Source organism: Melospiza georgiana, chromosome 3 (assembly GCF_028018845.1).
Source record: "Melospiza georgiana isolate bMelGeo1 chromosome 3, bMelGeo1.pri, whole genome shotgun sequence".
Taxonomy (NCBI): domain Eukaryota; kingdom Metazoa; phylum Chordata; class Aves; order Passeriformes; family Passerellidae; genus Melospiza; species Melospiza georgiana.
The window spans coordinates 100,211,527-100,233,027 of NC_080432.1; the positions used below are offsets into that span (position 1 = coordinate 100,211,527).

Below are 21,501 nucleotides of genomic sequence, written 5' to 3' on the forward strand. Positions count from 1 at the left end.
ACTATAGTACCAGCTGAAGTCTCATAAACTCATTCATCTCTTCTATCTAAACTCTGTTTTACAAAATATCAGTCTTTTCTAGTTCTCTTCTTGCACAATCTAATAAGCACTATGTCTACTTACACTCGTTTTACTGCCTTGCAAAAAAGGCTGTGCTTGTCACAGCCAAAACTCTGATATGCCCACAGACACACATGCACCACCCCCCCCCATCTCAAATTCACTAGAGCCAAGGCTTGAATTGCTGTGGTGGGGAGAATTCTTGGAATTCCTTTAATTCACTTTACCATAGTTAAACATAAATCACCATACCATAGTTTTTCTGTGTAAAATCCTACTCTTGTTGCAAACAAGAGCCTAAAATCTCCACAAACACCACTATACAATCCAAGAATCAAATTACCACAATGCAGTGGAAGAAAATAACCAGACAAAATCACTGGGAAAGGGCATATCTCTCAAAGTGCCTACTTTTCTCAACACAACACAGCATACCATAATTCAGCATTCACTCACATCAGCTTTCCCTGGACACAATCAAAATATCAGCACACAGTCCAGAGATCAAGTCCAAACATCCAGGGCAAAGGAACTCTCTGAGCTCGTACTCACAGTTAAAATGTACCAAATCTACACAAATCACTACATTTAAACACAATAAATACCATCACTGATGTTTCTCCACTTGTTCCGCTTCTCTGCAGGGCACTCCCTGCCCCCAGAGCCTGCTGCAGCCGGCGCCTCAAGCTTCACCCGGCCACTTCAAACACGGGTAGTACTCACGGCCCCGTGCCGTGGGTGAACTCACTTGTTCACTGTCTCTTTCATACACCACACACTCGCACGATTACAGACACAATAAAATTAACCACACAATATATTAACCATACAGTGATAGAGTGTCCGGACACCACACACACACACACACACAAATACACACACACACACAGAGGTTCACTCGACCCACCCCCAAGGGTCGCTAGCACTCTGCCCTATCAGACAATGAACCTCCATCTCTAATCCAGCTACTCCATCAGCTGCATCCACAGGCTGAGCACCCAGACATCTCTAAGTGATTTGCTCCCTACCTCTCTTTTCTCCCAGAGGCCCCTCAGTACATACCATATCCTCTGGGTCCTTGTCTGTCCTCACAGGAGGCAAGTCGAGACGAGCGGAGCCCCACCAGGAAAAAAATCCTAGGGTGCACCTTGGAGGTCTGTCAATCCCCCCTGCCCCTGCGGGGACAGAGAACTCCTGCCTGGCTCGCCATAATGTTTTGCGGAGAAAAGAAAAAAACCCCACAATTTGTGAAAGTTGTACAGCTGGTATGTTTTATTGCAGCACTGGACGCATGCGGAGATTGCTCTCCTTAAAAAGGCATGCGTACCGCTGAGAACTTCAGGTCTCTTTTTATCTCCCTCTCAAATACATATGCATACAGTTTTACAATAGGTCCATACATATTCATTTTTATGGATTTCGCATGACATTTGCCGCTATTTCTTTTTTATCAGAAAGAATTCTTAGGTCAGGTTGACCTGCTCCCATAACAGTTTCTGTCTCTCTTTATCATGTTCTGTCTCCCCCCCCCCCCCCATCTCTGTCCTTCACTGAAGTAACTTCACTGAGCTTAGGCCTTGCAGTTAGGCTAAATAACTACGGTTTCTAACCACAGACTCAATTAAAAAATGTACATTTCACCTAAATCAAAATGGATTTCTATCCTGGAAAATTTCCACTTTGCCTCAGTGAAGTTTGATCTAAGTGATTAAAATTAACAACTTGACTACAATTAGTATAAAATCTGATTTAATATAAAGTGATGTAACTCAACATGAAATCCTACATTCCAGGGTCTCACTAAGACCTGACATGATCCTGAATCCTCCTTTCTCAAGAAGTTTTAAACTGGCAACCAGCATTTGTTTCTCAGAGTCTGCAAAGGGCTTTTAGCTGCTGCAATAGATCTCCTGATAAAGGAAATTTGGGTGAAGCTGCATTACAAGACTTCAAGCGTCTAGTGCCAAAGCAGAGATACAGTAGGAGCTCTGGTCCAAGGATATTCCAAGTTAAGCTCAGAGGAAGGAAGAATCCAAACTTTCAGCCTCAGCTAATCAGAACCTGCAGGCTTTTCCTGGCATTTCCCAGAAAAAAATACAGGACCTCTTACGTTATGGGTGCTTAGTTGGAGGCAGACACACAACAGGGACTCACCGAGCAGTCCTCAACAAGCCGCGTGTTTTATTGTTCAGAGTTTCTTCTATAGGCAGCTCTAAACTACTGGAACTCAGCTGCTGCTTGGTCTGGGTCTTAACATAGCCCAGAACTCTGACCAGTAATGTCTCTGCATTTATGGTTGAGAGGGATTAGTTGGGGTGCTCTGTTTGAGTTCAAATCTATCCTATCACTCTTCAACTAGGGGGTTATTTATCAAATCAGGAGAGCCAAATTAGGTTTCATATTCTTGCCAGACTTATTTGTCCAGCTACAGACTAGCTGTATTGCAAAAAAGATCTACTCTTTGGGATAATCACTCCTAGTTTTCCAACAATTCTTGGGAGGGTCAGAAAAACAGAACCAGACAGATCTTAGGCATAGAAGTAGCAGCAAGAAATCAATGAACAGTCAGGTTTTGAGTATCAATAGTAAGAATTTATTTCAGGTATTCTCTTTAGTTATTTAAAGCATTCTGTGTTGTCCAATATACCCCCTATTTAGTGAACTATTGCCTTTCCTGGTAGGATCAAAACTTGGTTTTCAGTGTTTTCATTATTTCCCCAATATCAGCAAGCACAATGGAATAGTTTCTGCAGCTTTAGACTCAGTCGAAAATTTTGATCACACTGGGTAACTCTTCCTCTGTTATTCGTGGTTTCCTCTGGCTGCCAGGCTGCAGGAATTTCTTTATTGTGGGGATATTGCTTATTCTTGCTTTGAAACTCTACAAAACAAAATCAAAACAGCACCGTGCTTAAGAATCATTGCAGCTGTCAGACATTTCAATGTTATCTGTGCCCTGAAAGACACATTACAGCTTGGTGCTGCAGAAGAAACTTTGCTTCCCTTTTTATGCTTTTGGGGTTATAATGACAGAAGGTACCACAAATACGAAAATGAGTAGCTGAGGCCAGCTACAGTACGTGGGATATTTTACTATTTTTCAAGTCACTTTTGACCCTCTCACTCCCACATATTTCCCAGCCACTTTAAATCAGCGGTCCTTTCCTTACATTCTACACTCAAATTGCGCATTCATTTACCTGCAAGAGAGGAAATTTGGCAAGTATATCAGATTTGCACTCCTCTGCCATTAAAATGATTTCAAGTAATTGAACATCTGCCCTGCTCAGCTGGTTGCCAACCAGAAAGTCTTTTCCATGGTCTTTCAAAACCTAAAGACAGAGAACAGAAGAAGATCATGTCTCTTCTCTGTTAATAAAATATAAAATGATAAAGAAATACATAAAATATAACTTTTTCTGTACTTCTCTCATAAAAAAATATATCTTCAAAGCAAGGTCACACATTGCACAGAGTTGTCAGTGAAAGAAGGAAATGCAGTTCAAACACCTGCAGTACAAACAATGATCTGAAGGCACTGCCACCCTAGGCATCATCTATCAGCTCTTTCACTTGTACATTCCTGTCTGGCAGCTCAGTTGGCCTCATCTTGCCTTGCCTGCTGTAGCTGCACTGAAGGCTCAGCTGTATGAGATACAGGAGGAACTGCAATGCTTTTACACAGCATGTATGGTACAGGGCCATTTTCACTTCAGTAGGAACCTTGATGTCAAAGCTGGTGCTGTAGAGTCTTTTGTCTGAACAACACACACACTGAAACATGGACATTTGGGGAGCTCTGTGTGTGCTGGGTTTTTGCAGCTGTACATCTCTCCCAGATTTGAAGTGCCCTCTGTCCCCTCTGTGGTATCCTGTCTCCACCTTAATCCCAGCACCACTAAAAACCAGAGCATTGATTTTCCAGGGGTAGATTCTCTTCTGTTTTCCTCCATTAAACTAGTGTGCTTCCAGGATGGAGCTTCAAGGTAACAGCATCAATTGAGCTACAAGCTCTTTGCCACAAACCTTCTCAAAGGCTGGGAAGTATCTGTTTTCAGCCTTGTCCATCATATTTGCAAAATTTTCGTCCCTTTTGCCTGGGGGTAAGTAGCCATATTTCAGGAGTAACATATTTAGATCGAACATTCCTTCCACGTACATATCAATTCTGAAAGGAAGAGATCCAACTTGGTCAGGTCACACAGTAGGACTGAACAGCACAATAACTCCTGGCACAACCTCACTGAGATGCTGGGAAATCCCTGCCTCTTCTGTCCCCCACACACACACACATACCCTGGCAAAGTTCCCCCAGGAATGCAGTTGCACTGGGGCCAGGCAGGGAGGGAGCTTGGGCCAAAGGCCAATGCAAAATTCCTAGGGAAACCTAAAGACTGTAGGACTCCCACTTCTTACTGGGACTGATTCTTTTCTGGAATATGGGTTTGTCAACCTGAATACAGAATTCTCATGTGTGCCATCCAGACTCGTGTTAAAAATCCAATAAGACAGCCTAAGATTTACAGCAGGTCCATACCATTTCTAGCAAATATCGTGACACATGTGTTTACCAGGGCTGATTAAGTTCAACCATTCAGAAATACCTCAGGTGAAAACATGAGCCCCAGGAGTCCTCTCCTTTAATAACCTGTAATTAAATCTGCACTAATTCCTGGTAATTAGAGAGAGAAGGGTTTTTGTTCCCTTAAAAGACATTGCCCTGAATGTGAGGAGGGTAAAATGATGCTGCTGACAACTGCAGGAGAAAATGAAATGCAGCATCAGTGGGACACTCTGCCCCCCTGGACTGCTTTCTTCTGATAAGTGCATTGACCTCTGACTGATGATTCCTGGGCTCGCTTGCCCTATGGAATCCAGCTGGCTCTCTCTGCTGTGGACATCAGCTGCCGTCACAGTGATCTCGTGCACTGCTGCCCTCTCCCACTGAATCCAGCTGGGAGCTGGATACCCTTGTGTTTCCCTGAGCTACAGGGTGGGCTGGGGTCTAACAAGCAAAGGTGGTACTGTTACAGTACAGGGCTCTCTCCTTCACGTCCTTCCCGTAGAGGTTGTACTTGGTTGATATGTAGTTGGCAATGGCTCTGGTCTGCACCAGCTTCATCCCATCGATCTCTACCATTGGCACTTGCTGAAAGAGCAGGGATCCATCTAGGCCAAGGGGAAGAACACAAGGAGAAGTTCAGTCTCTCAGTGAGAACCACCCACACATGTGTTAGGCAAAGAAACCACACGTATTCCTTTTTATTTAGAATCTGAATCAATCTGGCTGGATAAAATATCCCAAGATCATCAAATCCAATTGTAAAACCAGCAATGCCTAATTCCACCACTAAACCCTCTCCCCAAGTGCACATCTACACGCAGAGACTCAACCACTTCCTTGGGCAGCCTGTTCCAATGCTTGACAACAATTTTGGTAGCAACCTTCCTCATTAATACAGGAACGTGTGTAAAATGCTCACCGTGTAGCAGTAGCATATTAAAAGCTTAATACTATAGCAATGAAATTGTGGAAATTTCAGATTGAGGAAACAACCAAAGGCAGAACTGGCAGCTGTCACACATTGAACAATACATGCACTGCATGGCTCAAACACAGGTGATTTTCATGGAGGTTCACAGAGATGAGAAGGACTGAAAGATCTGGTCCAGCCAGTTTCTGTCATGTTCTGCCAATTACGTCTGGACTTTCTAAGAACTGACCCACATATAATGTGAATACTAATGAATATATAAATAATAGTGAATTGAAAAGCAAAGAAGATCTTTGTGACAACTTTTTTGACTTTACAAATGGCAGCCACTACCATCCTACCCTTCCTTGTACTAACATTCTCTTGCCTGCGAAGGAGGCACAGGGCTGGCCCTACCAGTAGCCTCCACCCGTGCCCACCACTCCAATCACCTAAAAAACTTCAACCTCCTACAATGCTAAAAATCATCGCCCCAACTGCAGTACTCCTCCCCTTAACCCTCCTCTCCTCACGCAAACACCTATGACTAACATCAAATAATACAGCCTACTAATCGCCACCGTCAGCCTGCAATGACTCACACCAACATACTACCCAAAGGCCTAACCCCCTGAACATCCATTGACCAAATCTCCTCCCTCCTGCTAGTCCTTTCATGCTGACTCCTCCCCCTCATAATCATAGCAAGCCAAAACCACCTAGAACAAGAACCCATCACCCACAAACGAATCTTTGCCACAACAGTAATCCTAGCTCAACTGTTCATCCTTCTAGCCTGCTCGGCCTCAGAGCTAATGCTCTTCTGCATCGCATACAAAGCCACCCTCATCCTCATCACACAATGAGGGAGCCAGCCAGAGCACCTAAACGCTGGCATTTACCTCCTATTCTACACACTGGCCAGCTCACTCCCACGACTAATTGCCATACTCCACCTGCACAATCAAATCGGTACACTATACTTCCCAATTCTCAAACTTTCACACCCTACGTTAAACTCCTCTTGATCAAACTTTACATCTGTCTAGGCATGAAATGGGAACAATGAGTGAATTCCATGAGATTCCTGCAAGACCCAAATATCTCTTGGAGTGAGGCTGGAGCCATGCAACGCTTTTGCTAGCATGCAGAAGTCTTATCTTAGCCTGAAAGATGTAAAAAAATCTTCTCCAGAAAGAGAGGTATCAGACCAGAGAGCCTGCAAGAGTTTTGCTTGATGGAATCATATTTCATGACTCAGATGACTGACCAGATATGTCTCTCTCTGTAAGGGTGCATTTAGCTTTCTGCTTGTGTCCCAAAATACTTTTTGAAAGGCAGCCTGTTACATAGGGACCAAGTGATTATTCCTACAGGACAGCAGGACTGCAAATGCTAACCCAAGCTCAGGTTGCTTTTCACAGGCCAGGTGAAGAGCACAGACATGCAATTTGGTTTGGAAGAAACATGATTACCATGTCCAGGAAGACAGAGGCGGAAGCCAGCACGGTGGGTTTTTGCCTTGGGAGGCAGGAATGCAGCAGAGGAACAGGTAAACTCAGAAATCTGGAACTCTGTTTTCATAGGGATCATAAAACCACAACTTTGAAGGCAACCTAAGATGCTAATGACTTTCAAGATGATCTGAAGACAAAGGCCTCTACGGCCATAGGATGGAAAGCAGTGGTCACAAAGTGAAGCAAAGGAGTGAGACCTCGTGGGAGACGACCCCTGGGTGCCAACTGTAGGGGCTGATCTCTGGGGCCGTTCGGTGCCATCCGGCTGCTCTGGACCCCCGCCCATCCCAGCCTTTACGAGGACAAAAGGAAAAGACTCGAGGCTCTCTTCTCCTCAGGACCAGAGCCCTACTTTGTTCCTTTAGACGTGTCACCTGGAAATCCAAGCAACATCCCTGGGGGAAAAGAGGAGGAATGCTTGATGGTGGGAGATTTTATACCGGGGAATGGAGGGTGGAGGTAAAGAACCACAGGCAGTGGGATACAAGTGGGGAGGGAGAGAGGAGAGGAGGAGACAAGGGAGAAACCACTGCTACTGGGGCTCAGGGGGCAAAGGGGAGAAGGAGACAGACCATGTGACCAGTGCAATTTACCAGACACCCAGTGCAAAACAACAACTAAATGAACTATTTAGTGCAATACAACAAAGGAGAGTCAACCAGGTCCCTTCTGACCTCAGCCCTTCTGGCATTCAGTGGAGGTTGAAGCACCTGGGTGGATGATATCACCTAACACTGCAGTGTGCAACTCTTAGAGCTCTTGTACAAACGAGTCTATGCCATTTTCTTTCAAGGCACTAAGACTTAAGAATTCTTCAGAGATCTCAGAAAAGCAATTCTAATTTCTATTCTGATTATTTTTATTATTATTTTTGCGGCTTGTATTATCTAAGAGTGAAGAAAACTTACCCTTCTGTAACTTTGTCAGATCCTCCTTTTTTTCCAGGTAAGATTCTTCAAACTGCAGGAGGAAGAAAAGTTCTATTGTCATTCCATGATTTAGCCTCTCCTCCTTTAGGTAAAGAAGACCTAAAATGATGTGTTTTGGGCAATATTATATTTCTAAAACATAAATCATATTTGAAATCTGTCAGGCACTTTGGCCATAACTGTGACAGAAACCCTTGTATCTTGAAACACACAGATTCCCATACACCATCTCAGGTTTACCATCAGAATCTGTCAGAGGTAAAAAAAAAAAAAAACCTGTAGTTTTGGACATTGGCCATTGGAATTTAACTGAAGGTACTCAGAATTGCAGGTGCTTGACTTCTGTAATCAGAAAATTAAGAAGCCAGGTTCTGCTGCGGGGGTTCTAAATTTCTTCTCTCTCTAGCTACAGGGGAGGAGCATTTCTGGTGCTACCTGCAGGCTTTGCACACGATGCATGCAAGTGAGACAGGAACTTGCCCCCTGCTTAGGGCAAGCTCGTGGTCCCTGTTGGCCTGCTCAGCAATGCACTGAAGGCAGAGCTTGAAACTGCTGCTCAGTCACACTTTTCAGAAGGAACAGTAGAAGCACATATTTGTCACAGGATCTCAGTACAAAAGACCAGAAGCAAACCTCAACCCCAGCTGCTGCCAGGAGCCACCGAATTGGTTCCATGCGGCCACGTCCATTGAAGTAGTGCAGCCTGGGTTTTCCAGACATGTTTCCACCTCCTGATTCCCTGGTATCTGCAATGAAGAAAGCAGGGTTGCGCAATAAACATTCACAATCCTGGATTCAACTCTCTAATTTGCTTTCAAAGTTCTCTTTTTTGAAACAATGATTTATCGTCCAAGACTTTGCCTAATCAACAGTGGATATAAAAGTTAGAATATATTGAGATACTGCCACGTATAATTCTGCCTATAAATATTACTAACACGTGCAGAATGTTGAAGCAGAACTCTGTACTTACAGCTATTGGCCCAGAGAGGAAACCAGTCAATCAAAACAGTTTTCATTCAAAGTGTTCTCTTCTGACCACTAAGCTGCTTGTGCTCATTGTGTATTTTTGCATTATCTCAGAACACAGTTACTGTTTAATCAGATACGTGCTATAATCTCAGCAATTGCTCTGCCTTCCCTAGAAGCCATTATGCTCCATTATAACCAGCCAGGAAGGAATCCTTTCCATCAGTCAATCCCTTTTACAACACTCCATGCTTCTGAAATGTCTTTAGACAAACCTCTAAGAAATGGAAAATAATTTTGCCTCTGGTAACATCAGATTTGCCTTTAACACAGGCACAGCCTCAGGGCCTGCTTGGTCCAGTTCCAGCTCTGCTGGAATTTCGAGCAACAACAGTTTCTAGGCAGACACTTAAAGCAACAACAGTTTCTAGGCAGAGTGTCACCCACCCCACTCAGAACCATGTGTGCACATCAGCCACAAACACACACAAACAGTGCCCAGCCTGTACCAGCCTCACAGCTACTGACACCCTGTCAGCAACAAAGCTGAAGCTTTAACAGCAGCAAAAGGAAAACGGCCAAATCACCACCATATTCCCCTTGTAAATAACATGTCAGCTTCTCTGGAGTAGGAAGGAGGAGGTGAAAGAAAACACTCCCCACTTGTTGTATCTGCACTTCTTTTTCTAATTCTCTGCACCTCAAAAGCAGCTGATTAAGAATTAACATTTGGTACACATAACCATGTTAGTAAAGAAAGTACATACACACATTTAATCTATAAAACCCATTCAATGACTGAGTTTCACATACAACAACTCCCTGCATGTCCAAATAAAAGAATCCACTTACCTTGTGCACAGTGGAACTCACTCTAAGCTGTCAGCTGTTCTGTCTTCAGATCATATATCTCTATAGCCCCTCCCACAGCAAGTATTGCCAACAATTCTCTGCAAATGGGAAATCTCTTTCTCTTAAGCAAACAAAACCAATTATCTCTATTAAGTTACTTCTCACCTACAGAAAATAAAATCCTGACTAATGCTGACAATGTAGTTATGTAAGGTAGATGAGAGGTCATCGTCATTGGAAATATCTGTCCTAGCACAGACGTTTATATGCCTCCTCTTTGCTAGTTTAAAATAATTTTAATGGCTGAAAAGCTCAGTTGAAAAGAATGCTGCAATGCCAATCACACTTTTACTCTAATGGTTTTTGGTTTTTACTTTTTACACCTTGCCGCTTTACATAAATGACATCTACTAATTCTGCTCAAATCTGCTACAAGCTTCTATGCCTTGCTAAGCGTATATTCCTTCAGGACACTTCTGCTCAATTTCATCAACGGACATTGGGGTCAGTTTTTACATTTTTTTGTCAAAAACTTTTCCCTGAATTTGACTCAGTGTAAATACACACCAAAGAGAACTGTGAGAGACAATGAATGAAGTGTGGTATCAGAAGTCAAACGGCCCTCTGGACTCCTGGCTGTTTTCTTTTGCCAACTGTATTGATTTACGATGTCAATACAGAGTAATCCTCCATGCACCATCCTGCCTATCTAATTATGTAGTTAATATTGATGTAGGCAGTACCTGCAGTCAAGGTGAACATCCACATGCAAAATTTGGCTGAATTACCCTGAACATAGCAGTGAGCAGGAATATTCTTCTTAAATTACACAGGGTGGTTGTATAAATTGCAGAGTGTCACACAAAAGGATTGATTTGTTACTGTAGGAGGGGCTTTCTCCCTCAGGTCCTTCTGGGACACTAGCTGCAAGTCTGAACGCTTCAGTGAGGCAGGAGAGAAACAGCTCCTGCAACAACCCTCTGTAATACATGCTTTGCTGAGGAAAAATATTGGGATTTTTCCTTTTTCATAAAAAAAAAAAAATGGTTCCAGCAGCATGACATTTCTTATGAAGAAACTGTTGGCTTTAGCAAGAGCTACAGAGCCCTGAGTTTGCCCAGCTGAAAACTGACAGTGCTCTAGTTGTAGTTGGATTTAGGGCACTGATTCTTTCATTTACAACCTTGGTTTATTTGATGTTTAAGTAGTATCCCAGAATCATAGAATGGTTTGGGGTAGAAGAGACCTTAAAGATCATCTAGTTCCACCCCTCCTGCCATGGACAGGAACACAATTCACTACATAAATGAACATATTTACCTAAGTTCAACAAGTTTATCAAAAGTCTTCTTGACCTCTGTAGTGGAGCTTGCTTGAAGTGATTTAAATGAACAACTCCAGTACAACTTGCATTAAACTTGGTTTAATATACAGTGACATAAGTCAATATTGATTCCTGCATTCCAGGGTCTCCATAAGACCTGACATGATCCTGAATCCTTCCTTAACAAGTTTTAAACTGGCAACCAGCATTTGTTTCTCAGAGTCTGCAATGGGCTTTTAGCTGCTGCAATAGATCTCCTGATAAATGAAACATGGGTGAAGCTGCATTACAAGACTTCAAGTGTCTAGTGCCAAAGCAGAGATACAGTGGGAGCTCTGGTCCAAGGATATTCCAAGTTAAGCTCAGAGGAAGGAAGAATCCAAACTTTCAGCCTCAGCTAACCAGAACCTGCAGGCTTTTCCTGGCATTTCCCAGAAAAAAATACAGGACCTCTTACGTTATGGGTGCTTAGTTGGAGGCAGACACACAACAGGGACTCACCGAGCAGTCCTCAACAAGCCGCGTGTTTTATTGTTCAGAGTTTCTTCTATAGGCAGCTCTAAACTACCAGAACTCAGCTGCTGCTTGGTCTGGGTCTTAACATAGCCCAGCACTCTGACCAGTAATGTCTCTGTATTTATGGTTGAGAGGGATTAGTTGGGGTGCTCTGTTTGAGTTCAAATCTATCCTATCACTCTTCAACTAGCGAGTTATTTATCAAATCAGGAGAGCCAAATTAGGTTTCATATTCTTGCCAGACTTATTTGTCCAGCTACAGACTAGCTGTATTGCAAAAAAGATCTACTCGTTGGGATATTCACTCCTAATTTTCCAACAATTCTTGGGAATGACATAAAAACAGAACCAGACAGATCTTAGGCATAGAAGTAGCAGCAAGAAATCAATGAACAGCCAGGTTTTGAGTATCAATAGTAAGAATTTATTTCAGGTATTGTATTTACTCATTTAAGGCACCCAGTGTTGTCCAATATATCCCATATTTAGCAAACTGTTTCCTTCGCTGGTACACTGATGTAGCTTTACATTGAAATGTATGCAGTAGGCTAAAATCAGTCCTGTGGCTAAGGAAAGAGAGATTAAACTTCTTTTTTTTTTCACTAATTCCATTAATTTCATTTTGCCAGTATCAGCAAATACAATGAAATATCCATACAGCTTGTATAGGTTCAGACAGCTGCTCAAGAGCGGAATATTTTCATTGCTCTGGCGACATCTTCCTCTGTTGTTCGTGGTTTCCTCTGGCTGCCAGGCTGCAGGAATTTCTTTATTGTGGGGATATTGCTTACTCTTCCTTTGAAACTCTACAAAGCAAAATTAAAACAGCACCGTGCTTAAGAATCATTGCAACTGTCAGACATTTCAATGTTATCCATGCTCTGAAAGTCACATCACAAATTGATGCTGCAGAAGAAATGATGTGCTTCCCCTCTTATGCTTTTGGGGTTGTAGTGACAAACCGTGGCAATAATATTGAGTAGGTGAGGCCAGCTACATTGCTAGAGTATTTGATTATAATATAATAATTCTACTATTATATAATTGTTAGGGTATTGATTATTTTGCATGTCACCTCTGACCCTCTCACTCCCACATATTTTTCAGCCACTTTAAATCAGTGCTATTTAAAATTCATTGTACATTGAAATTGCCAATTCATTTACCTGCAAGAGAGGAAATTTGGCAAGTATATCAGGTTTGTACTCCTCTGCCATCAAAATGACTTCAAGTAATTGAACATCTGCCCTGCTCAGCTGGTTGCCAACCAGAAAGTCTTTTCCATGGTCTTTCAAAACCTAAAAACAGAGAACAGAAGCAGATCATGTCTTTTCTCTCTCTTTTATCAGTTCTTTTCTCGTATATAAGGTGATATCTTCAAAGCAGGGTCACACATTGCACAGAGTTGTCAGTGAAAGAAGGAAATGCAGTTCAAACATTGAAGTACAAACAATGATCTGAAGGCACTGCCACCCCAGGCATCATCTATCAGCTCTTTCACTTCTACATTCCTGTCTGGCAGCTCAGTTGGCCTCATCTTGCCTTGCCTGCTGTAGCTGTACTGAAGGCTCAGCTGTATGAGATACAGGAAGAACTGCAATGCTTTTACACAGCATGTATGGTACAGGGCCATCTACATTTTAGTAGGAACCTTGATGTCAAAGCTGGTGCTGTAGAGTCTTTTGTGTGAAACAACACCCACACTGAAACATGGACATTTGGGGAGCTCTGTGTGTGCTGGGTTTTTGCAGCTGTACATCTCTCCCAGATTTGAAGTGCCCTCTGTCCCATCTGTGGTATCCTGTCTCCACTTTAATCCCAGCACCACTAAAAACCAGAGCATTGATTTTCCAGGGGTAGCTTCTCTGCTGTTTTCCTCCATTAAACCAGTGTGCTTCCAGGATGGAGCTACAAGGTAACAGCATCAATTCAGCCACTAGCTCTTTGCCACATACCTTCTCAAATACTGGAAAGTATCTGTTTTCAGCCTTGTCCATCATATTTGCAAAATATTCCTGCTTTTTTTCTGCTGGTTGGATAACATACATGAGAAGCAACTCATTCAGATCGAACATTCCTTCCACGTACATATCAATTCTGAAAGGAAGAGAACCACTTGGTCAGGTCACACAGTAGGTCTGAACAGCACAATAACTCCTGGCACAACCTCACTGAGATGCTGGGAAATCCCTGCCTCTTCTGTCCCCCACACACACACACATACCCTGGCAAAGTTCCCCCTGGAATGCAGTTGCACTGGGGCCAGGCAGGGAGGGAGCTTGGGCCAAAGGCAAATGCAAAATTCCTAGGGAAACCTAAAGACTGTAGGACTCCCACTTCTTACTGGGACTGATTCTTGTCTGGAATATGGGTTGTGAACCTGATTACAAAACTGTCATGTGTACCATGAAGACTCGTGTTAAAAATCCAATAAGACAGCCTAAGTTTAACAGCAGGTCCATACCATTTCTAGCAAATATCTTGACACATGTGTTTACCAGGGCTTATTATACTGAAGCATTCAGAAATACCTCAGGTGAAAACATGAGCCCCAGGAGTCCTCTCCTTTAATAACCTGTAATTAAATCTTACTAATTCCTGGTAATTAGAGAGAGAAGGGTTTTTGTTCCCTTAAAAGACATTGCCCTGAATGTGAGGAGGGTAAAATGATGCTGCTGACAACTGCAGGAGAAAATGAAATGCAGCATCAGTGGGACAGTCTGCCCCCCTGGACTGCTTTCTTCTGATAAGTGCATTGACCTCTGACTGATGATTCCTGGGCTCGCTTGCCCTATGGAATCCAGCTGGCTCTCTCTGCTGTGGACATCAGCTGCAGTCACAGTGATCTCGTGCACTGCTGCCCTCTCCCACTGAATCCAGCTGGGAGCTGGATACCCTTGTGTTTCCCTGAGCTACAGGGTGAGTTGGGGTCTAACAAGCAAAGGTGGTACTGTTACAGTACAGGGCTCTCTCCTTCACGTCCTTCCCGTAGAGGTTGTACTTGGTTGATATGTAGTTGGCAATGGCTCTGGTCTGCACCAGCTTCATCCCATCGATCTCTACCATTGGCACTTGCTGAAAGAGCAGGGATCCATCTAGGCCAAAGGGAAGAACACAGGGAGAAGTGCAGTACATCAGTGAGAACCACCCACACATGTGTTAGGCAAAGAAACCACATGTATTCCTTTTTATTTAGAATCTGAATCAATCTGGCTGGATAAAATATCCCAAGATCATCAAATCCAATTGTAAAACCAGCAATGCCTAATTCCACCACTAAACCCTCTCCCCAGGTGCACTTCTACATGCAGTGACTCAACCACTTCCATGGGCAGCCTGTTCCAATGCTTGACAACACTTTTGGTAGCAATCTTCCCCATTCTTACAGGAAAGTGTGTAAAATGCTCACCATGTAGCAGTAGCATATTAATAGCTTAATACTATAGCAATGAAATTGTGGAAATTTCAGATTGAGGAAACAACCAAAGGCAGAACTGGCAGCTGTCACACATTGAAAATACATGCAATGCATGGCTCTAACACAGGTGATTTCATGGAGGTTCATACAGATGAGAAGGACTGAAAGATCTGGTCCAGCCAGTTTCTGTCATGTTCTGCCAAATACATCTGCACTTTCTAAGCACTGATCCACATATAATGTGAATACAAATGAATATATAAATAATAGTGAATTGAAAAGCAAAGAAGATCTTTGTGACAACTTTTTTGACTTTACAAATGGCAGCCGCTACCATCCTACCCTTCCTTGTACTAACATTCTCCGCCTGCGAAGGAGGCACAGGGCTGGCCCTACCAGTAGCCTCCACCCGTACCCACCACTCCAATCACCTAAACAACTTCAACCTCCTACAATGCTAAAAATCATCGCCCCAACTGCAGTACTCCTCCCCTTAACCCTCCTCTCCTCACGCAAACACCTATGACTAACATCACATAATACAGCCTACTAATCACCACCGTCAGCCTGCAATGACTCACACCAACATACTACCCAAAGGCCTAACCCCCTGAACATCCATTGACCAAATCTCCTCCCTCCTGCTAGTCCTTTCGTGCTGACTCCTCCCCCTCATAACCATAGCAAGCCAAAACCACCTAGAACAAGAACCCATCACCCGCAAACGAATCTTTGCCACAACAGTAATCCTAGCTCAACTGTTCATCCTTCTAGCCTGCTCGGCCTCAGAGCTAATGCTCTTCTACACCGCATACAAAGGCACCCTCATCCTCATCACACAATGAGGGAGCCAGCCAGAGCACCTAAACGCTGGCATTTACCTCCTATTCTACACACTGGCCAGCTCACTCCCACTACTAATTGCCATCCTCCACCTGCACAATCAAATCGGTACACTATACTTCCCAATTCTCAAACTTTCACACCCTACGTTAAACTCCTCTTGATCAAACTTTTTGACTTTAAATCTGTCTAGGCATGAAATGGGAACAATGAGTGTGTTCCATGAGATTCCTGCAAGACCCAAATATCTCTTGGAGTGAGGCTGGAGCCTTGCAACGCTTTTGCTAGCATGCAGAAGTCTTGTCTTAGCCTGAAAGATGTAAAAAAATCTTCTCCAGAAAGAGAGGTATCAGATCAGAAAGTCTGCAAGAGTTTTCCTTGATGGAATCATATTTCTTGACTCAGATGACTGATCAGATATGTCCCTCTCTGTAAGGGTGCATTTAGCTTTATGCTTGTGTCCCAAAATACTTTTTGAAAGGCAGCCTGTTACATAGGGACCAAGTGATTATTCCTACAGGACAGCAGGACTGCAAATGCTAACCCAAGCTCAGGTTGCTTTTCACAGGCCAGGTGAAGAGCACAGACATGCAATTTGGTTTGGAAGAGACATGATTACCATGTCCAGGAAGACAGAAGCGGAAACCAGCACGGTGGGTTTTTGCCTTGGGAGGCAGGAATGCAGCAGAGGAACAGGTAAACTCGGAAATCTGGAACTCTGTTTTCATAGGGATCATAAAACCACAACTTTGAAGGCAACCTAAGATGCTAATGACTTTCAAGATGATCTGAAGACAAAGGCCTCTACGGCCATAGGATGGAAAGCAGTGGTCACAAAGTGAAGCAAAGGAGTGAGACCTCGTGGGAGACGACCCCTGGGTGCCAACTGTAGGGGCTGATCTCTGGGGCCGTTCGGTGCCATCCGGCTGCTCTGGACCCCCGCCCATCCCAGCCTTTACGAGGACAAAAGGAAAAGACTCGAGGCTCTCTTCTCCTCAGGACCAGAGCCCTACTTTATTCCTTGAGACGTGTCACCTGGAAATCCAGGACCCATCCCTGGGGGAAAAGAGGAGGAATGCTTGGTGGTGGGAGATTTTAAACAGGAGATTGGAGAGTGGAGGTAAAGAACCACAGGCAGTGGGATACAAGTGGGGAGGGAGAGAGGAGAGGAGGAGATCAGGGAGAAACCACTGCTACTGGGGCTCAGGGGGCAAAGGGGAGAAGGAGACAGACCATGTGACCAGTGCAATTTACCAGACACCCAGTGCAAAACAACAACTAAATGAACTATTTAGTGCAATACAACAAAGGAGAGTCAACCATCTGAACTTCAAGAAAGGCTCTTGGACTCTGTGGGTTGTCCAGAGAAGCTGTACATTCTCCATCCTTGGAGATACTCAAAACCCAGCTGGGCATGGTCCTGGGTAACTGCTTGAAGTGGGGAGGTGGAGTAGATAATCTTGAGAGGTCCCTTCTGACCTCAGCCCTTCTGGGATTCAGTGGAGGTTGAAGCACCTGGGTGGATGATATCACCTAACACTGCAGTGTGCAACTCTGAGAGCTCATGTACAAACGAGTCTATGCCATTTTCTTTTAAGGCACTAAGACTTAAGAATTCTTAGGAGATCTCAGACAAGCAATTCTAATTTCTATTCTGATTATTTTGATTATTATTATTGCGGCTTGTATTATCTAAGAGTGAAGAAAACTTACCCGTCTGTAACTTTGTCAGATCCTCCTTTTTTTCCAGGTAAGATTCTTCAAACTGCAGGAGGAAGAAAAGTTCTATTGTCATTCCATGATTTAGCCTCTCCTCCTTTAGGTAAAAAAGGCCTAAAGTGATGTGTTTTGGGCAATTTGATATTTCTAAAACATGAATCATATTTGAAATCTTTCAGGCATATTGGCCTTCATTGTGACAGAAGCCCTTGTATCTTGAAACACACAGATTCCCATACACCATCTCAGGTTTACCATCAGAATCTGTCAGAGGTAAAAAAAAACCTAAAACCTGTAGTTTTGGACATTGGAATTTAACTGAAGGTACTCAGAATTGCAGGTGCTTGACCTCTGTAATCAGAAAATTAAGAAGCCAGGTTCTGCTGCGGGGGTTCTAAATTTCTTCTCTCTGTAGCTACAGGGGAGGAGCATTTCTGGTGCTACCTGCAGGCTTTGCACACGATGCATGCAAGTGAGACAGGAACTTGCCCCCTGCTTAGGGCAAGCTCGTGGTCCCTGTTGGCCTGCTCAGCAATGCACTGAAGGCAGAGCTTGAAACTGCTGCTCAGTCACACTTTTCAGAAGGAACAGTAGAAGCACATATTTGTCACAGAATCACAGTACAAAAGACCAGAAACAAACCTCAACCCCAGCTGCTGCCAGGAGCCACCGAATTGGTTCCATGCGGCCACGTCCATTGAAGTAGTGCAGCCTGGGTTTTCCAGACATGTCTCCACCTCCTGATTCCCTGGTATCTGCAATGAAGAAAGCAGGGTTGCGCAATAAACATTCACAATCCTGGATTCAACTCTCTAATTTGCTTTCAATGTTCTCTTTTTTGAAACCAATGATTTATCATCCAAGACTTTAATTAATCAACAGTGGATATAAAAGTTAGAATATATTGAGAGACTGCCACGTATCATTCCGCCTTCAAATATTACTAACACGTGCAGAATGTTTAAGCAGAATTCTGTCCTTAGAGCAATTGGCCCAGAGAGAAAAGCAGTCAATCAAAACAGTTTTCATTCAAAGTGTTCTGTTCTGACCAGAACACTGAATGTGCTCATTGAGTATTTTTGCATTATCTCAAAACACAGTTACTGTTTAATCAGATACATGCTATGATCTCAGCAATTGCTCTGCTTTCTCCAGCAGCCATTTATGCTCCATTATAACCAGCCAGGAAGGAATCCTTTCCATCAGTCAATCCCTTTTACAACACTCCATGCTTCTGAAATGTCTTTAGACAAACCTCTAAGAAATGGAAAATAATTTTGCCTCTGGTAACATCAGATTTGCCTTTACCACAGGCACAGCCTCAGGGCAATGCTTGCTTGGTCCAGTTCCAGCTCTGCTGGAATTTCAAGCAACAACAGTTTCTAGGCAGACACTTAAAGCAACAACAGTTTCTAGGCAGAGTGTCACCCACCCCACTCAGAACCATGTGTGCACATCAGCCACAAACACACACAAACAGTGCCCAGCCTGTACCAGCCTCACAGCTACTGACACCCTGTCAGCAACAAAGCTGAAGCTTTAACAGCAGCAAAAGGAAAACGGCCAAACCACCACCATATTCCCCTTGTAAATAACACGTCAGCTTCTCTGGAGTAGGAAGGAGGAGGTGAGAGAAAACACTCCCCACTTGTTGTATCTGCACTTCTTTTTCTAATTCTCTGCACCTCAAAAGCAGCTGATTAAGAATTAACATTTGGTGCACATAACCATGTTAGTAAAGAAAGTACATACACACATTTATTCTATAAGACCCATTCAATGACTGAGTTTCACATACAACAACTCCCTGCATGTCCAAATAAAAGAATCCACTTACCTTGTGCACAGTGGAACTCACTCTAAGCTGTCAGCTCTTCTGTCTTCAGATCATATATCTCTATAGCCCCTCCCACACCAAGTATTGCCAACAATTCTCTGCAAATGAGAAACCTCTTTCTCTTAAGCAAACAAAACCAATTATCTCTATTAAGTTACTTCTCACCTACAGAAAATAAAATCCTGACTAATGCTGACAATGTCAATATGTAAGGTAGATGAGAGGTCATCGTCATTGGAAATATCTGTCCTAGCACAGATGGTTACGTGCCTCCTCTTTGCTAGTTTAAAAAAATTGTAATGGCTGAAAAGCTCAGTTGAAAAGAATGCTGCAATGCCAATCACACTTTAATTCTAATGGCTTTTGGTTTTTTACTTTTTACACCTTGCCGCTTTACATAAATCACATCAACTAATTCTGCTCAAATCTGATACAAGCTTCTATGCCTTGCTAAGCGTATATTCCTTCAGGACACTTCTGCTCAATTTCATCAACGGACATTGGGGTCAGTTTTTACATTTGACTCAGTGTAAATACACACCAAAGAGAACTGTGAGAGACAATGAATGAAGTGTGGTATCAGAAGTCAAACGGCCCTCTGGACTCCTGGCTGTTTTCTTTTGCCAACTGTATTGATTTACGATGTCAATACAGAGTAATCCTCCATGCACCATCCTGCCTATCTAATCTATGTGGTTAATATTGATGTAGGCAGTACCTGCAGTCAAGGTGAACATCCACGTGCAAAATTTGGCTGAATTACCCTGAACATAGCAGTGAGCAGGAATATTCTTCTTAAATTACACAGGGTGGTTGTATAAATTGCAGAGTGTCACACAAAAGGATTGATTTGTTACTGTAGGAGGGGCTTTCTCCCTCAGGTCCTTCTGGGACACTAGCTGCAAGTCTGAACGCTTCAGTGAGGCAGGAGAGAAACAGCTCCTGCAACAACCCTCTGTAATACATGCTTTGCTGAGGAAAAATATTGGGATTTTTCCTTTTTCATAAAAAAAAAAAACAACTGGTTCCAGCAGCATGACATTTCTCATGAAAAAACTGTTGGCTTTAGCAAGACCTACAGAGCCCTGAGATTGCCCAGCTGAAAACTGACAGTGCTCCAGTTGTAGCTGGATTTAGGGCACTGACTCTTTCATTTACAACCTTGGTTTATTTGATGTTTAAGTAGTATCACAGAATCATAGAATGGTTTGGGGTAGAAGGGACCTTAAAGATCATCTAGTTCCAACCCTCCTGCCATGGACAGGAACACAATTCACTACATAAATGAACATATTTACCTAAGTTCAACAAGTTTATCAAAAGTCTTCTTAACCTCAGTAGTGGAGCTTGCTTGAAGTGATTTAAATGAACAACTCCAGTACAACTTGCATTAAACTTGGTTTAATATACAGTGACATAAGTCAATATTGATTCCTGCATTCCAGGGTCTCCATAAGACCTGACATGATCCTGAATCCTTCCTTAACAAGTTTTAAACTGGCAACCAGCATTTGTTTCTCAGAGTCTGCAATGGGCTTTTAGCTGCTGCAATAGATCTCCTGATAAATGAAACATGGGTGAAGCTGCATTACAAGACTTCAAGTGTCTAGTGCCAAAGCAGAGATACAGTGGGAGCTCTGGTCCAAGGATATTCCAAGTTAAGCTCAGAGGAAGGAAGAATCCAAACTTTCAGCCTCAGCTAACCAGAACCTGCAGGCTTTTCCTGGCATTTCCCAGAAAAAAATACAGGACCTCTTACGTTATGGGTGCTTAGTTGGAGGCAGACACACAACAGGGACTCACCGAGCAGTCCTCAACAAGCCGCGTGTTTTATTGTTCAGAGTTTCTTCTATAGGCAGCTCTAAACTACCAGAACTCAGCTGCTGCTTGGTCTGGGTCTTAACATAGCCCAGCACTCTGACCAGTAATGTCTCTGTATTTATGGTTGAGAGGGATTAGTTGGGGTGCTCTGTTTGAGTTCAAATCTATCCTATCACTCTTCAACTAGCGAGTTATTTATCAAATCAGGAGAGCCAAATTAGG

At 43.2% G+C, this 21,501-nt stretch overlaps 2 protein-coding genes across 2 annotated transcripts; both read right to left on the reverse strand.

Annotated features, from left to right (window-relative positions):
* Positions 1 to 2,821: 2,821 nt before the first annotated feature.
* LOC131080969 (glutathione S-transferase-like) lies at positions 2,822 to 9,891 on the reverse strand. The gene is made up of 7 exons (XM_058019778.1): positions 9,802 to 9,891; positions 8,614 to 8,726; positions 7,960 to 8,011; positions 5,097 to 5,229; positions 4,087 to 4,228; positions 3,261 to 3,392; positions 2,822 to 2,941 (listed from the first exon to the last, which is right to left on the reverse strand). The coding sequence occupies exons 2-7, from the start codon at positions 8,698 to 8,700 to the stop codon at positions 2,822 to 2,824; spliced, it is 666 nt and encodes a 221-aa protein (XP_057875761.1). The 5' UTR covers positions 8,701 to 8,726; positions 9,802 to 9,891.
* Positions 9,892 to 12,042: 2,151 nt separating this feature from the next.
* On the reverse strand, positions 12,043 to 18,366 carry LOC131080971 (glutathione S-transferase-like). Its single transcript, XM_058019782.1, has 6 exons — positions 18,264 to 18,366; positions 17,616 to 17,667; positions 14,604 to 14,736; positions 13,597 to 13,738; positions 12,808 to 12,939; positions 12,043 to 12,447 (listed from the first exon to the last, which is right to left on the reverse strand). Exons 1-6 carry the CDS (start codon positions 18,348 to 18,350, stop codon positions 12,325 to 12,327), a joined length of 669 nt encoding a protein of 222 aa, XP_057875765.1. The 5' UTR covers positions 18,351 to 18,366; the 3' UTR covers positions 12,043 to 12,324.
* Between the last annotated feature and the right edge of the window lie 3,135 nt (positions 18,367 to 21,501).

What these genes read in the sequence shown, in the direction of transcription:
- LOC131080969 (XM_058019778.1), bottom strand. Translation starts at nt 8,700, where the DNA reads ATGTCTGGAAAACCCAGGCTGCACTACTTCAATGGACGTGGCCGCATG. An exon ending in TCTGACAAAGTTACAGAAGG is followed by an intron (nt 5,230 to 7,959) that starts GTAAGTTTTCTT and finishes CCCTTGGCCTAG; the next exon opens with ATGGATCCCTGCTCTTTCAG. An exon ending in ACTTCCCAGCCTTTGAGAAG is followed by an intron (nt 3,393 to 4,086) that starts GTTTGTGGCAAA and finishes CTCTGTCTTTAG; the next exon opens with GTTTTGAAAGACCATGGAAA.
- LOC131080971 (XM_058019782.1), bottom strand. Translation starts at nt 18,350, where the DNA reads ATGTCTGGAAAACCCAGGCTGCACTACTTCAATGGACGTGGCCGCATG. An exon ending in GACGTGAAGGAGAGAGCCCT is followed by an intron (nt 13,739 to 14,603) that starts GTACTGTAACAG and finishes TCTTCCTTTCAG; the next exon opens with AATTGATATGTACGTGGAAG. An exon ending in CCAAATTTCCTCTCTTGCAG is followed by an intron (nt 12,448 to 12,807) that starts GTAAATGAATTG and finishes TTTGCTTTGTAG; the next exon opens with AGTTTCAAAGGAAGAGTAAG.